The sequence below is a fragment of the Diceros bicornis genome, chromosome 15 (genome assembly GCF_020826845.1).
Source record: "Diceros bicornis minor isolate mBicDic1 chromosome 15, mDicBic1.mat.cur, whole genome shotgun sequence".
Classification (NCBI taxonomy): Eukaryota; Metazoa; Chordata; class Mammalia; order Perissodactyla; family Rhinocerotidae; genus Diceros; species Diceros bicornis.
The window spans coordinates 39,865,692-39,881,455 of record NC_080754.1 but is presented as its reverse complement, the minus strand read 5'-3'; the positions used below and the strand labels follow the sequence as shown (position 1 = coordinate 39,881,455).

The 15,764-nt window shown below is 35.4% G+C and overlaps 1 protein-coding gene across 8 annotated transcripts in view; it reads left to right on the top strand.

Annotated features, from left to right (window-relative positions):
• YEATS2 (YEATS domain containing 2) overlaps positions 1-15,764 on the top strand; it is a 99,014-nt gene that overhangs the window by 9,397 nt on the left and 73,853 nt on the right. For all 8 annotated transcript variants that reach the window (XM_058556242.1, XM_058556241.1, XM_058556237.1 and 5 more), the window contains 4 exons: positions 7,840-7,957; positions 10,903-11,000; positions 11,752-11,844; positions 14,877-15,122. In XM_058556242.1, the coding sequence (XP_058412225.1) occupies positions 7,858-7,957; positions 10,903-11,000; positions 11,752-11,844; positions 14,877-15,122 (537 nt within the window). In that variant the 5' untranslated portion in view covers positions 7,840-7,857. The remainder of the gene's footprint in view (positions 1-7,839; positions 7,958-10,902; positions 11,001-11,751; positions 11,845-14,876; positions 15,123-15,764) is intronic.

Sequence of the window (15,764 nt, the reverse complement as noted above, 5' to 3'; positions counted from 1 at the left end):
AAGATTTGGCTCAATTTATATATTCTCAGTGACGGTGTCCAAGAGTTTGACACAAACTTGAACTGGTCCAGTTCCTCACTTTCTTTTTCAACCTGGATTTGTAGACAAATTTTTTTTTCCTTCTCTTGGAAAGAAAACTTTAATGGCTTCACAACTGAAACTAAGAGTTGTTCTATGAGTCAGAACTCTCATGTTAGACAATTCCAATGATCTTTGTCTGAAAGTGGCTCCAAGGAAGTCACTGGAAGGGTTATATGGCCTCCCTTCTTTCTGTCAACTTAAGAAGAATTTACCTTACGTATCTCAAAACCCTTCAACATCCTATATGGCTCATTCTGTCCAGAAAAAGTATGTTGAAGTGGTGGAGTAAAGGAAGGGTAGAACTTACCTAAGCTCTCCAGTTGTTGCACTAATGGATAGAAGCAGTGGCGTGGGTAATTGAGAATAGTTGTTTTATCCTAAACTCTTTTCATGTTGCTTTGCAAGATTGAAGACAGAGTGTTGGCCTGAATGGACCTTATGTAACAACTTGTATGATCTTTTAAGCTATTTTATTTATAATAGGAAAGTGGGTGTTTTTGACCTGGAAATATATAATACTTAAATAATGAAAAAAATTTTTTTGAGCTCAGCTGTCTAGCTTTTCCATTTTGCTCAGCTCTTTATAGTCATATTGGGCATGATACACATCCCCTGAATGGCCCACACAGTTTGATGCTAATGACTGACCTCTGTCAGCTTCCCACCTTTCTGGTCCAGTGTAAAATTGTGATTCTTTTTATTTAAAAGACCTGTTTTTTTTACATACCAGATGAGTTGAAGAAACAGCGATTATGTTGGTCAACAAATGAGAGCATATTCAGATGGTTTTGTGTATAAGACCTGGCTTACAATAATTAGGATAGAGTTTTTGTCACTACCAACTCCAGGGAAAATCAGAAAAGAATCTTCTCCCTTTTAGATTTCCCTTGATCTGAGTCTTATAATAAGTTACTTCAGATTGCTTATATTATGAAAAATTAGCATAATTTTGGGGAGAAAATTAGCTGTATATATTTTCAGTTAGATATCAATAGTAGATGATAGTTCTATGAGTAATCTTCAAATAGAGGAAAAAATTTAAATTGACACTGCAATATGTATTTTGATTCTTTTGCTAGGACTTCTGTATGCCTAATGATTTTTCTCAGTATAATATTAAAATGGATATATATTCTTAGAGTACACGTTGGGCAGTCTTTGGGAAGTCTGGATGGTGTTGGGGTAAAAGCTGCTGCTATTTTTAATTTGCAAAATATAATTCATGAGATGGATCATATCTGTTTGGATTACTGGAAGTCGATTGCATTAGTATGTTCCTAAAGGTCCAACTTCAGGCATGTGCAGTACACATCACCTTGCTTCTGGATCTCCTCAACACTTTATTACTGGCAATAAAACCTTCTAGTTATGATGCACTGTTCTTTTAATACTCTGCTGGATTGGATTCATATCTGTATTCACAAATGAAAACTGGTCTGTCATTTTCTTCTGAGGATGCATTTGACTACGTCTCCTTAGGTTTAGATATATTGTGTCCTCATTGGTGTTAATTTTTAAATTGTTTTAATTTCCTCTTTGAGCCATAAGTTATTTAGAAGAGTATCTTATTTTCTATATCATAGTGAGCTTTTGTTAATAATTTCATATTTAATTTTATTAGGATCAGAGAATATGGCTGTAACATTTCCACATTTTGCAATAGTTGAAACTTTCTTCACATCCTATTATATAATTTAATATTAATGAGTTTTTATAGATATTTCAAATGGATTATTCTTTGTTGGGTTCAGAGTTATGTGTATCTGTTCAGTCTGGCTTGTTAATTGCATTATCTGTATCATCTGTAGTTTTATCTGTTGTCTTTTGGATCTTTTAAATTTCTGAGAGAGATGTGTTCAAATTCTCCTACTATGTGATTTTCTTAAGTTCTCTTTATATTTCTGGTTTTTTGTTTTGTTTTGTTTTGTTTTTGTGAGGAAGACTAGCCCTGAGCTAACATCCGATGCCAGTCCTTCCCTTTTTTCCTTGAGGAAGATTGGCCGTGGGCTAACATCCCTGCCCATCTTCCTCTACTTTATATGGGACGCTGCCACAGCATGGCTTGACAAGTGGTGCGTTGGTGCATGCCCGGGACCCGAACCTGCGAACCCAGGCCCCCGAAGTGGAGTGTGAGCCCTTAACCGCTGCGCCACCAGGCCTGTCCCTGTTTTGTATATTTTGACACTATGTTGTTTGGTGTATAATTTATAGCATATCTTTTTGATTGTGTCTTTTAATAGTAACATCATCTTTATTGTATTAGATGTTTTTTGCCTTAAATTATTCTGTCTGTTATTAATCTTGCCGTGCCTGGTATCTTTTTTTTTGCATGTGTCTGTGTATATTAACTTTGCACATCCTTTTATTTAAACATTTAGCTATAGTGCCTTTGAAGATATAGCAGTATCAACAAATAGATTTATAAGTATTATGAAAGGAATGATGAAAGCTAGTGTAAGCTAGTAGTTATGTTCCCTGTGGATATTTATATTTTGGCATGTATTTTAGTTATTTCTTCTTTCTTTCTTTAAAAAATTATTTATTTATTTATTTTTTTTTTCCCCCAAAGCCCCAGTAGATAGTTGTATGTCATAGTTGCACAGCCTTTTAGTTGCTGTATGTGGGACGCGGCCTCAGCATGGCCAGAGAAGCGGTGCCTCGGTGCGCGCCCGGGATCTGAACCCGGGCCGCCAGCAGGGGAGTGCGCGCACTTAACAGCTAAGCCACGAGGCCGGCCCTCTTCTTTATTTCTTCAGCAAATAATTTATTGAGAGCTTCCAGGAAATTTGGAGGGAGAAGGTGGAAAGAGCTATGTGGGATACTATGATCAGGGAAGGCCTTTGATACGGTGGGCATTTGAGCTGGGATCTGGGAACGCTAACCTGAGGAAAGAGCATTCCAGGCAGGAGGAACTGAACGCTCAATCCAAAAACCCTAAGGAAAGGTTGAGGTGTATTGGAGGAACAGAAAGAAAACCTGTGTGTCTGGATCTTAATGGTTAAGGATGGAGAGGGAGGTGGGGTCCAATTCATTTAAGATCTTGTGGGTCATGTTAAGGAGTGTGATTTTATTCTAAGTGTTATGGGAAACCATTGGAAGATTTCAAGCAGGGATGACATGATCAGATAAATATTTTTATAGTCCTTTTCTAAATTGAAGGATAGTTTACAAACAATGAAATACACAAATTTTTAAGTGTACAGTTGGATGAGTTTTCACAATTGCATATACCCATGTAACCCACACCCTTATTAAGATATAAACTATTTCTGTCATCCCAGAAAGAGCCTTCATTCCTCTTCCCAATCAGTCCCCACCACCAGCACCCTACTATTCTCATTTCTTTCACCAAAGGTTAATTTGTCTGTTCTAGAACTTGATATAAATGGAATCATTCAGTATGTACTCTTTTGTGTCTGTGTTCTTTTACTTACTGTAATGATTTTGAGATTCATCCCTTTTGTTGCTTGGATCGGGAGTTCATTGGGTGTACCACGATTTGTTTGTCTATTCTCCTGTTTTGGTTTTTGTAGACATTTTTTAAAATAGAGGAGAATGGATTGTAGATTCTCTCCTTCGGATATTTAGTAAAGGAAAACTAGTTGTCTTGTTTACAAAGAGGAAAATATTTTGTTTGAAATGAAGCATATAGAAAGGACAGGGCCAAAGAATTATAAAATCATTTTAACATCTTAGGAACATCTGTCTGGAAGCAGATGGAAAGAAAAGGATGCACTACTCCTCCCTGTCCCCCCTTTTAAATCAGATGGGAAAAGTTGTCTTGAGTGAGAACACAAAATTCAGTGGTGCTAATGAATTCAAATGCCATGAGGATCGTAGAGTTTTGTGCTGAGAAGATACCTCACATAGTACATGGCAGATTTTTCAAATGCCTTATTTATCAGATTTTACTCCTTCCCCCAAGAATTGGCCATGTCTCTAGGGGTTCTATGTCTTCTCTGACGTGAGAATTAAGACCTTTTACTAAGAATAATACATGATTTTTGTGTTTTTAATTATACAGTTTCTTTTAAAAATTATTTTTCTTTTAGGGTTTATTTCAAAGTATAGAACATTAAAAGGTTTTGTTTTGTTTTTGGTCTTTAACCTTTGTCAGAAACTCTTTTGTTTATATTATTTGAATGGGTGTGATACAGGGTAGTTTTGCTTTCTTACATTGTGCATGGGAAAAAAACATGTATTTTCTAAGTTTAAATAAATAACATTTTGGGCCTGCCCCGTGGCTTAGCGGTTAAGTGCACGCGCTCCGCTACTGGCAGCCTAGGTTCGGATCCCGGGCGCGCACTGATGCACCGCTTCTCTGGCCATGCTGAGGCCGCGTCCCACGTACAGCAACTAGAAGGACGTGCAACTATGACATACAACTATCTACTGGGGCTTTGGGGAAAAAAAGGAGGAGGATTGGCAATAGATGTTAGCTCAGAGCCGGTCTTCCTCAGCAAAAAGAGGAGGATTAGCATGGATGTTAGCTCAGGGCTGATCTTCCTCACACACAAAAAATAAATAAATAAATTGATAACATTTACTTTTTATAATGAGGCTGTTTCAATGAGATAAAAATTTTACATTGGAGGAATCAGCATTACACGTATTTCTGTGTTTGGATTTGGTCCCACGGTAAGGAGAAAGTCTTTTCTCGTAGACATAAATTATAAACAGTAACAGATTTTTTAAACAGTTCACATAACCGTGTCTCGGTATTCTTTTCGATTTCATCTGATTCATCTGCTTGAAAACCTGAAGAGGATTAGTAGGACGTTTTGTTTCAAAGTTGAATCTGACAATATCTAACAACTGCTCACATTTCCTTTTCATAAATCTCCAAGTCAGAAAAGAAGAATCCAAAACATAATATTGCCATGGGTCCATGGTTATACATTGCATTAGCTCATGTATTACATCATGATGAGAGCATGCCTCGGCAGATGTGCCTCGCCTTAGCTAGTGTATACTTGAATGTGGCATGTGTATACAGACCTAAATCTTCCTGAACGTGTTTATTTAGGAAGCTCAAGTCTATGCCCAAAGATGTCAGGAAAATCTTTATTACCAGGGCTGCATGAAATATGAAATACCTTGGCAGCACATGTTAACTCACTGGTGGTTTCTTGCTCACCCACCCCACCCCCTTCACCACCAAATTCTTCCCATTTTTCCCTTCTGTTCCCCCAGTTTGAGAGCAAAAGGCAAAAGAGAGTTTTGCCACTGTATGACCTCTCTCATATGTAGAATATAAACTAACACACAAACAGAGAGAACAGTTTGATGGTTACCAGGGGAAAGGGAGTTGGGGGTGAGCACAAGGGGTGAAGGGGGCATTTATGTGGTGACTGACAAATAATAATGTACAACTGGAATCTCACAATGTTATAAACTATTATGACATCAATTAAAAATGAGAGAATTTTGCTTTATTCTTTAAGTGAGGGCAAAATAAAATACTATTTTCTTCAGGGATCACCAGCCTTTCTGGGGAAGAGCCAGAGATTACTGTCACTCTTGAGATTACTTGGGGGTGGGAGGAGAATATGCAGATTATGAAGTCCATGGAATGCAGGAGAGAGGATGGTACTGGACTCACTGTTACAGATAATCCCATAAGACTCTTGGCAAATTGTAGAAGACAGGTGGTCACTGAGGAAAATGGTATGGCGCAGAGCACATTTGGAGGTCTGCTGGGGGGTATCTACCTCTGAGTTTAGAGTAGGAAGTGTTTTTTTCCCCTATCTGCCTTAAGGAAGAAGGAATGCGGTTTATTGACTTTTAAGAATGTATTTATATAAATGTATAAATGCCCAAGATTTTCTCAGCTTGTCTAAAACTAGTTGCAGACCAAATAGAGAAGGCTAAAAGAACAAGACTTTACTCTCACTTTCTATAAGCTTTAAAAACAGAAGATAGTAGTTGGATTCAGTGCCTGTCCAAAAATAAAGACTCATTTTTATTCTAAATTACAGCAGGTGGTAATGATTGTGAACAGACATTAAATGGCTTGATTCAGGATGTTTATAAATGCCAGAGATTTTTTAGAACATTTTTAAGCTTAGGGATATTACACAAAATAACAGTTATAGGGAAAATGTTCTCTTTGATCCAAGATTTACGTATATATCGTTACGTTACGTAATGAGTCTCTCCCCAAGCTGAATCAAGTGAGTCTGTCTCTGAGATGGGGGCAAGCCTGGACTGAGAGCTAAGAGACTTTGAAATTGTTATTCCTGTTTTAACATCGAGTGAATAAAAGATAAATATTTTTGAGTTAAGGTTTTCATTAATTTTATTTGAAAAATTTTTATTACTTCAGTAAATATGTATTGTGTATTTTTGCCTTTGGTTAACGGTAAATAATCTCTGTTAGTGGTAGAGCAGAGGTTTGGAAATCAGGGAGCTCTTCTTGTATTTTCTGTGTCATAGATTAACGCTCTAAGGGGCAACTTACCTAACCACCCTGGACCTTTTTTCTTATCTATCTGTTTATCAGTAGACCCTTGCTGCCCAATAAGGGAGCCACTAGCCACAAGTGGTAATTGAGCCTTTGAAATGTAGCTAGTCCAAATTGAGATGTGTGTAAGTGTGAAATACACACTAGTTTTAAAGAATTAGTACAAAAATAAGCATGTAAAATATCTTATCGCTAATTTGTTTATATGGACTGCATTATTAGAATGATAATATTTTGTGTATATTGGTTAAGTAAAATATATTATTAAAATTAATTTCACCCATTTCTTTTTTCTTTTTTTAATGTGGCTGCTAGAAAATTTTAAATTTTCTGGCTCACATTGTATTTCTTTTGGACAGTGCTGGTCTGGACAGCGTTTCCTAAACTGACTCGTGAAAAATTAATAAGTGCTTAATGAAACACAATTTGGAAGATGAGCAGAGTCCAGGAGAACTTTTTGCAATGATCTAAATGTTCTGTATCTGTGCTAATATAGTAGCTACTAGCCACTGATGGCTGTTGAGCACTTGAAATGTGGCTAGTTCTGAAATGTGAAAAATTGAAATGTGGAAAAAAGGAACTGAATCTTAAATTTTATTTAATTTTAATTAAGTTTAAATAGCCACACATGGCTAGTGGCTAATATATTGGGACAATGCAGATCTAGAAAATTTATGGATTGTTTTATTCAAAGACTTTTCTAAGACTTATTTACCATATTTCAAACTTGTTAGTTTACTATGTCTGTACAGTTTGTGTTTATTATGAGTAATAATAAATGATCAGTAACAATATTTGTTACTGATCATTTATTGAGTACCTGTTATGTAGCAGGCCCTGTATAAGTACCAGAGAGAAAATTTGTGTAATAAATTATTTATTGAGATCTTAACTCAATTGCTTATATTTTGTAACGCGCTTGATGCATTGTGCATTCCAACATACTGTGTGGGCTTACTGTGCTTTCATCCAAGTCGAGTTTCTTTCCTTTCCTTATAGGGCCCTTCTTTGAAAGCTTGGCTCCTTTTGAAAAGTCTGAACAATATGTTGCCTTGTTAAAGGATTTTCTCTTGAAAGGGAAACTCATGCTTTGTAACAGATGATGATGATTTTTTTTTCAGTAAACTTTTGAAGTTAGTTATGCTTTTGGCTTTAAAAGGGATATGTACAAATTTATCCAAGACTTATAAGTATCAATGTTATATAATATTTATTCCCTTTGTATGTGTGTACACGTATATTTATAAGTACTAGTATCAAGCAATGTTATTAATTAATTTATTATTGCTTCACAGTGAAGAACGAATGTCATCATGTCTGGAATCAAGCGAACAATCAAAGAAACCGACCCTGATTATGAGGATGTATCTGTGGCCCTTCCAAATAAGCGGCATAAAGCAATTGAGAATTCAGGTAGAAATTCACCTGCCTTAGGAAATTATTTCTTTGTTGACATATGCCTCCCCATTTGATTTATAGGAACTAACATGAAATGCATTTCCGTTGTTGTGTATAATTTGAAGAGGTTTGTGAGAGGGATTAACTAAGTGTTCTATTGATAGTAATACACTATGTGTGGCATAAAAGACAGGACACAATCAGGTAGATAGTTAAAGTATCAATAATGAGACAGGCTATAAGTTTTAGCTATCATTGTATGTCAGATATAATCTTAAAGTCTTATGTGTCCTACAGTGTGGTATCATTTGAGATGATTGTAGGTGGTATATGGTTTAAGGTTTTTTATTTTAGTAGATATATATTATTTTAATGTCTATAGAAGAGATGTTGGTCTTATCAAACTTGCAGTTTCATGACTACTATTGCTTAGGATAAGGCTAAAATTATTTTAAAATATTATTTAATTGTGTTAATTAGATGTTTCACATAGTTCTCAGATGTCGTAGGTTATCTTGAAGGTGATATATGAATGATGCAAATTTGGGAAACATTAATCTAGTTTAACCCCTGCACTTAGCTGCTAGTGGTTAAGGCTGAGAAGCATTAAATTACTTACCCAAGATAATGTAATTAGTTGAAGAGCAAATTATCAACTGTGTGTTTATAGTTACCCAGAATGTTTTAAGCTATCTCAAAAAAAGTTGCTAAATTTGAGTTTTGAAAACACATTATTGCTGAAATGTATTACTGTTTATTTAAATAATAAATTTACATAAGTTAATATGTATAGCTGGGTAAAGAAGTCATCATAGTCATAGATAAGGTGTTACAGTTCCTCACAGATTAGGATCCCTAGAGTTTAAGAGTTGAAGAAAATTCCTGTCTCTGTAAGTGGAATCAAGTCATGTGTACCTCCCAAAAGTCTTTGTGGATGGAAAATTATCAAATCCAATTCCAAATAATGACAACGTTTCACTGCAACTTTTCCCCTCCATTCAGTTGTAATTTTATTCACAAGGAAATGTTTGAATAATAAGCCAAATAAATGTGCAAGTATCGTGAAACTAAAATCCATTACTCAAATGTATCACATGACATAACTTTTTTTTTTTAATAAAAATAAGAATAGGGAAAACTGGTTGTTTTAGTAAACAAAGTCATTTCAGTTTAAACTAATATAAGTTCCCAAATACTCAGCCTAATCAGGGACAGTTTTTGTTACTGAGTGACAATTTGCTGTTTTTCCTCTTGGTGTCCATATTCTACTTAATCCCAAACTATATTTTTATTTTTCAGAACTTTCCTCAAAGTAGATTTGGTAGGATGCTTCCCTTTGCTTATGTTGTTTTGTTTTTTGTTGTTGTTTTTGTTTTTACTTATTCCATGAAAGATAATTTAGAAGTGTTTCTTTCTGAGGAGCTTATGATAAAATAGCCTTTAGTGATCACAGTCTCTGACTTTCAGCCTCCCCTAAGAGTGTCTGCTGGTTTCTCTATACAAGGTTTACATATACAAGGATATGTACAGTATTACTAGAAAATACTCTTTTCCTCAAATATGAGAAAAATCAGTCATTTGCCTCTGTGCACACATATCTACCAGAATGTTTATACCATTTACTAGTTTTAAATTGCCAATCTAATGGCATATTTTATGGAAAGAAAATGACATGGTGATCAAAGGGTCCAATTTTTTCCTGCAATTTTTCATATACTCCAAAGCATGGGTGGTGATTTTTTCATATTACAAACACAGGATCATTTTGCAAAATCCCAGTTTTTTTCAAGCAGTCATTTGGCTCTTTTTTTTTTTATTCTCTAGTATCAGACTACATTTCATATTCTGATATTTTTAACTCTTTGAGTTGCATATTACTTTGAGTAGTCATCATCTGAGTTCTGTCATCTTCAGAGGCATTTTCTTTCCTTTTGAATTCTTTCTTTGCTCATTCCTTCAGCTAGTTGTGATCAGATACTGCTGAATTGCTTGCTAGATCCTTCTCTACAGAAGGAAGCTTTTGCCTTTTTATGAACTGCTCTAGTGTCACCGACTACCTATCTCTCTAGCTAACTCTTTCTTTTTCCTTGGGAGTATGGTTTTTCAAAGATCACCAAACATTTCTCTCACAACCTTCACGAGTTGATTTCTTTTTTGGTAATTTTATTTGATAGAATTTCAAACCGAAAAATTGCAAGGAGTACCCATATGTCTTTTATCCAGATTAATTCACCAGTTGTTTACATTTTGCCTCATTTAGTTTATCATTCTTCTTCCCCACCCCAAAACACACACCCACACAACATACACAAATGCATGTGTGTGTGTGTACTTATATGTGCATATCATTCTTTCTAAATCATCGGAAAATAAATTGGACACCTGTAAACACCTCTGTGTATTTCTTAAGGACATTCTCTTATGTAACCACATATCAAAACCAGGAAGTGTTAACATTTATGCGTTATTTAATCTGCAGTCCATATTCAAGTTTTACCAGTTGTCCTAGTATTGTGTTTTATAACTATTTTCCCCTCTCCAGGATCTAATCCAGGATCACACAGTGCGTTTAGTTGTCATATTTCTTTAATCTCTTTTAATTTCCTCAACCTTTCTTTGTCTTTCTTGACTTTAATATTTGAAAAGTATAAGCCAGTTATTTTGTAGAATGTCTTTCGATTTAGGTTTGTCTGATGTTCCCCATGGTTAGATTCAGCATTTTTGGCAGGAATGCCACAGAGGGATGTCGTCTTCTCAGTGCATCATATCACAGAATACATGAGGTCAGTTTGCCCCAATATTAGTGATGTTAACTTTTCATCATTGTGGTTAAAGTGAGGGCCTCTAGGTTTCTCCACTTCAGAGTTACTGTTTCCTGGGTTTCTTTTGTTGCTTGCTGACTTAAATCAAGACAGCTGCTGCTTAATTAAGCCTTGAATTATTTTATGTTTTTTATGCAGCTCGAGATGCTGCTGTGCAGAAGATTGAGACTATTATCAAGGAACAATTTGCCCTGGAAATGAAGAATAAGGAACATGAAATTGAAGTCATTGACCAGGTATAATGATGATAAATTAATTTTTTAATTTAATTTAATTTTTTTTTTCCCCCAAAGCCCCAGTAGATAGTTGCATGTCATAGTTGCACATCCTTCCAGTTGCTGCATGTGGGACGCGGCCTCAGCATGGCCGGAGAAGCCGTGCCTCGGTGAGTACCCGGGATCCGAACCCGGGCCGCCAGCAGTGGAGCACGCACACTTAACCGCTAAGCCACGGGGCCGGCCCAATGATGATAAATTAAAAAAAAAAACAAAGCTATTGAAAAAAATCTATCTGTGATGAATTGAAGAAATCTATTGAGATAGAATCATGGTTTGTTTTTCCCTTTTGTTCATCTTTTGAAAAGAGCTGTCTCATTTTTGGAAAAAAGACATATGCTTTTTGTTTGTTTAAATGAAATTGCAGAAAACGATAAATAAAAAAAATTATCTGGGATTCCATTCCAGAAGATAATTCCTCTTTGCTCTTGTGCTCAATATCTTTGTGGATCTTTCTTAACAAATATGCACATAGACACATAAATATACATATTAATATGTCCGTATACTCTTGCAGACATTGGTTTTTGTCATTCTTGTAAGTGTTTTGCCAGTCTGATAGGTGGAAAATGGTCATTTTTATTTGTCTGTCTTTGATTATTAGACAAGTTGAACTTTTTTTGGTCATTTGCATTTCTTATTTTATGAGTTGTTGGTATATCTCTTCTGTCATTTCTATTTTTTAAAGTAATGAGTTGATACTTGTTTTTAGCGACTGATTGAGGCAAGAAGGATGATGGATAAACTTCGTGCCTGCATTGTCGCAAACTACTATGCTTCTGCAGGACTTCTAAAAGTTTCTGAGGTAAGTTTCCCTCATATACAGTAATTTCTGGCCACCCATATTTGTTGTGTGAAGGGGAAATTAGTGTTGATGTGGAATCCCTGCCTTTGAAACATTTCTCATATTGACCTTTAGAATTCAAGAAACCTAGCCTACTTTCCTGGGAATATACCTAAACTTATTGTGTTCAACCATAATCCCTTAATCATACCTCTCTACACTCAGTAATCTTAGGTAATATATTTTCCTTTTTACTTAATCCTTCTCCTACTAATTGTTAGCACTGTTGCTGGGCTTTGCAGATACAAAGATGACTGAGACCCTATTCTAACTTATCTTATTCCTCTTCATTTGATGATGGTTGTCTATGGAGTAAGTCATAGATCGATTGATTTTCCTCTGATCTTTTACTGCTAATGAATTCACGGCAATTTTTGGTTTCGGTAGATTTACCCTATTTATAAGAAGCCCTGATTTTTTCCCCCTACTTTTTATGAAAGATTTCAATCTACATAAAAGTTGAAATAAGCACCTGTTTATGCATCATCATTAGTTTCAGCAATTATAAGGTTTTACCATCTTTGGTTTATCTATCTTATTTTTCTCTAAAACATTTCAAAATAAGTTCCAGGCATCATGACACTTCACCCCTAAACACTTTAATCACATATTTCCTAAAGGACAATCTTCTATGTAGTCACAATACCTAGGAGAATGATGTGTAATATTATATGATAACCAGTCCATATTCATATTTTCCCAGTTGCTCCCAAAATACCTTTTAAACCTGTTTTTTTTTGAACCGGGATGCAATCAAGATTCATGGGTTACATTTGGCTGTTTTGTTTCTCTAGTCTTGTTTTATCTGGAATGGTTCTCCCAACTTTTTTCCTCCGTGATACTGACTTTTTTGAAGAGACCGGGTTATTTATCCTGTAGAATGTCCCATGTTTTGGATTTATGTTTTTCCTTGGGTTATTCCTTCATTCCCTTTATTTTTCTGTAAACTGGTAGTCAGGTCTAAAGATTTGGTTAATGTTAAATCTTTTGGACAATGATACTTCGTAGGTGGTGCTGTATACCTCATGTATCACATCAGGAGACATGTAATATCAGGTTGTGCTACTGTTGGTGATATTAAGTTTAATCAGTTGGTTAATGTGATTACCACTAGGATGGGAATAGGATTGAACTGCTGAAACAGGAGTATTTCTTCATGTTTGGCGTTTTGATAATTTCAGCATAACTTTTGATTGTTTTTTCTTTTTTAAATTTCTTTTCCTTAAGTTTTTTCTATTAGAATTAGATAATTTCGGTCTTATACAGTACTGGCTCAGTGAGAATGGTGGAAGGGCTTGGTGGGGGGTATGATGGGATACTGCTTTGTATCATTTTCCATGCTTTTTACAAATAACAGGTACTTGTCATGGCTTTCACGTCATCCCGTGGAGCTTTATTGTACCTGGTATTGGTGATACTCCTGATAGTGCCTTAGAGAAACTGGAGCATTATTTGAGTTTAATTTTAGATGGTAGACAGATGTTTCTTCTACTGCAGGAGTTCCCATAATACATATTAGAGTCTGAACTACTTTTCTAGAGCTACGATAACAACCACAAGCTTGGTGGCTTAAAACAACAGGAATTTATTATGTCATGATTCTGGAGGCTAGCAGTCCAAAATCAAGGTGTTGGCTGGGTCGTGCTCCCCCTGAAGGCTCTAGGGAAGAATCCTTCCTTGCCTTCTCTTAGCTTCTGGTGGTTGCTGGCAATCCTTGGCAGTCCTTGGTTTGTAGCTGCATTGCTGCTGTTTCTGTCTCTATCTTCACATGGATGTTTTCTCTCCATGTCGTCTCTGTTTTTTTCTGTATCCAAGTTTCCCTCTTATAAGAACACTAACGTTGGATTAGGGCCCACTCTCATCCAGTATGACTTCATCTTAACTTGATTACATCTGCAAAGACCCCATTTCCAAGTAAAGTCACATTCACAGGTTCCAGGTGGATATGAATTTTTGGGAGACACTATTTAACCCAGGGCAGATTCTGGTATCAGTTTTATGGCTTGCTATTGGATTCAACAAGATGGACATCACGAGCTAGCAGCTGCATGATGTAGGACTGTAGCTACTCTGAAGAGCTGTTTATTCATTTAATATTTTATTGCCTCTTTTTTTATTAACACTCCTTAGCAGTTCTGAACTGTGCTATTTGATGGTCTAGAAATGCACTCATTTTTATCGTGTTATATTCTGATTTAGGATTTATTCAAGGATATTTAGGTATCTTTTTGTCTATTATGATCTGTCATTTAATTATTTTTAGTTTGCTGGAACAGAATAATTTATAGCTTTAAAAGAAACCTTTATTGAAATTTATCAACTTTTTGCTTTGACTCTGAAACACTAGTCTCTGGCTCCTTTTTCCTCACTAAAACAATTATTTTAATAGTAAAATTTTTAAAAGCTGGGCTTCCTAGGAACGTAACTACAGTGTATCATGTGAGAAGAACACACTGTATTTTGTATGCAAGTAACAAGATACAGAGAAATGCCCTAGGCTTCAGTACTGGACTGAGGGCAAACTTTATACATCAGTATTAATCATTTTAAAACATTCTTTACTATATTTTACTTTTATGTTGGAGCTATTTTACATATACTTTTTTTTATCTTTATATTTTCTTACAGGAATGTTTTATTTAGAGCAGTTGATGTGTTTGTGTAAAGGAATGTGAGACTTATTTTTTTACAAGTCAAATCTTATTTTCTATATGTTACTATATATTTATCTTTATTTTTCATTTACCTTCAGAGGACCTTGCATTTTTAGCTTTTAGTGTTAGGATCTTTGCATAATCATTTATCACTCTCTAGTTTTTGTTTTATTGGTCAGACCATTTAAAGGAGTTTGGACTTTATTTTCTGGGTGTGGGGAAATTTTGAAGGATTTTAAACATGATCCCGAAATAGATGAGGGTTTTGGAAAGATCAAAATTTTGCCTACTTTTGGTGATTTGGTTAAAAGTTTGTTTTGCTTGCTTTCATTTTTGCAGGGATCAAAGACATGTGATACAATGGTTTTTAATCATCCTGCTATCAAGAAATTTTTGGAATCACCATCAAGGTCATCATCTCCTGCCAATCAGAGATCAGAAACACCATCAGCCAATCATTCAGAAAGTGATTCTTTATCTCAGCACAATGACTTCTTATCTGACAAAGACAATAACAGCAATATGGATATAGAGGAAAGACTCTCAAACAACATGGAGCAGAGACCAAGCCGAAATACTGGAAGGGTATAGTTGGATGAGTGGGAGGGAGCCAAAGGAAAAGGGAACTAGTATTTATTAAGTATGCACATATTATTTCATTTAAGTTAATTATTTCTCTTTTAGAGATGGGGAAACTCAATGAGGTTAAAGTTATATTTGTACAAAAATATCAGAATTGAGAATTAAACTTAAGTCTTTCTGATTTTAGAATTCAGTGCTCCTGTGCATGGCACAATTCCTGGATGCTATTCGTGTAGATAGGAAAGAAACCTTCAGGAGTTGGCAGTGCTGTGACCTTGCCCAAGGTCCTTCTACTCTATCATGTTTGTTCTCTCAAGAGCAATAGCTCTTCAGCAGTTTCTCTGTGAAGTTTTATATTCTGGATGCTTTAATAACTGGAGGAAATGCGACAAGTAATAAATAGAATTGAAAACCATTTATTGCTCTTTGAACCTGCCAGTTTGTCATTTGAGTTCCCGTCTCAAGCTGTTCGGAACTTCTTGGTGTAATATTTGGCCTGTAGAATCCTTATTGGATGTGACCAATGGCTTTTCTCAGTCAGGTGTTCTGTGGTAGAGTAAATTTCCAGGATGCTTTCCACATACTCAGACATCAAGGATTTGATTTATTTTTGATAAAAATAAATTTAAAAATTTTTTCTGATTA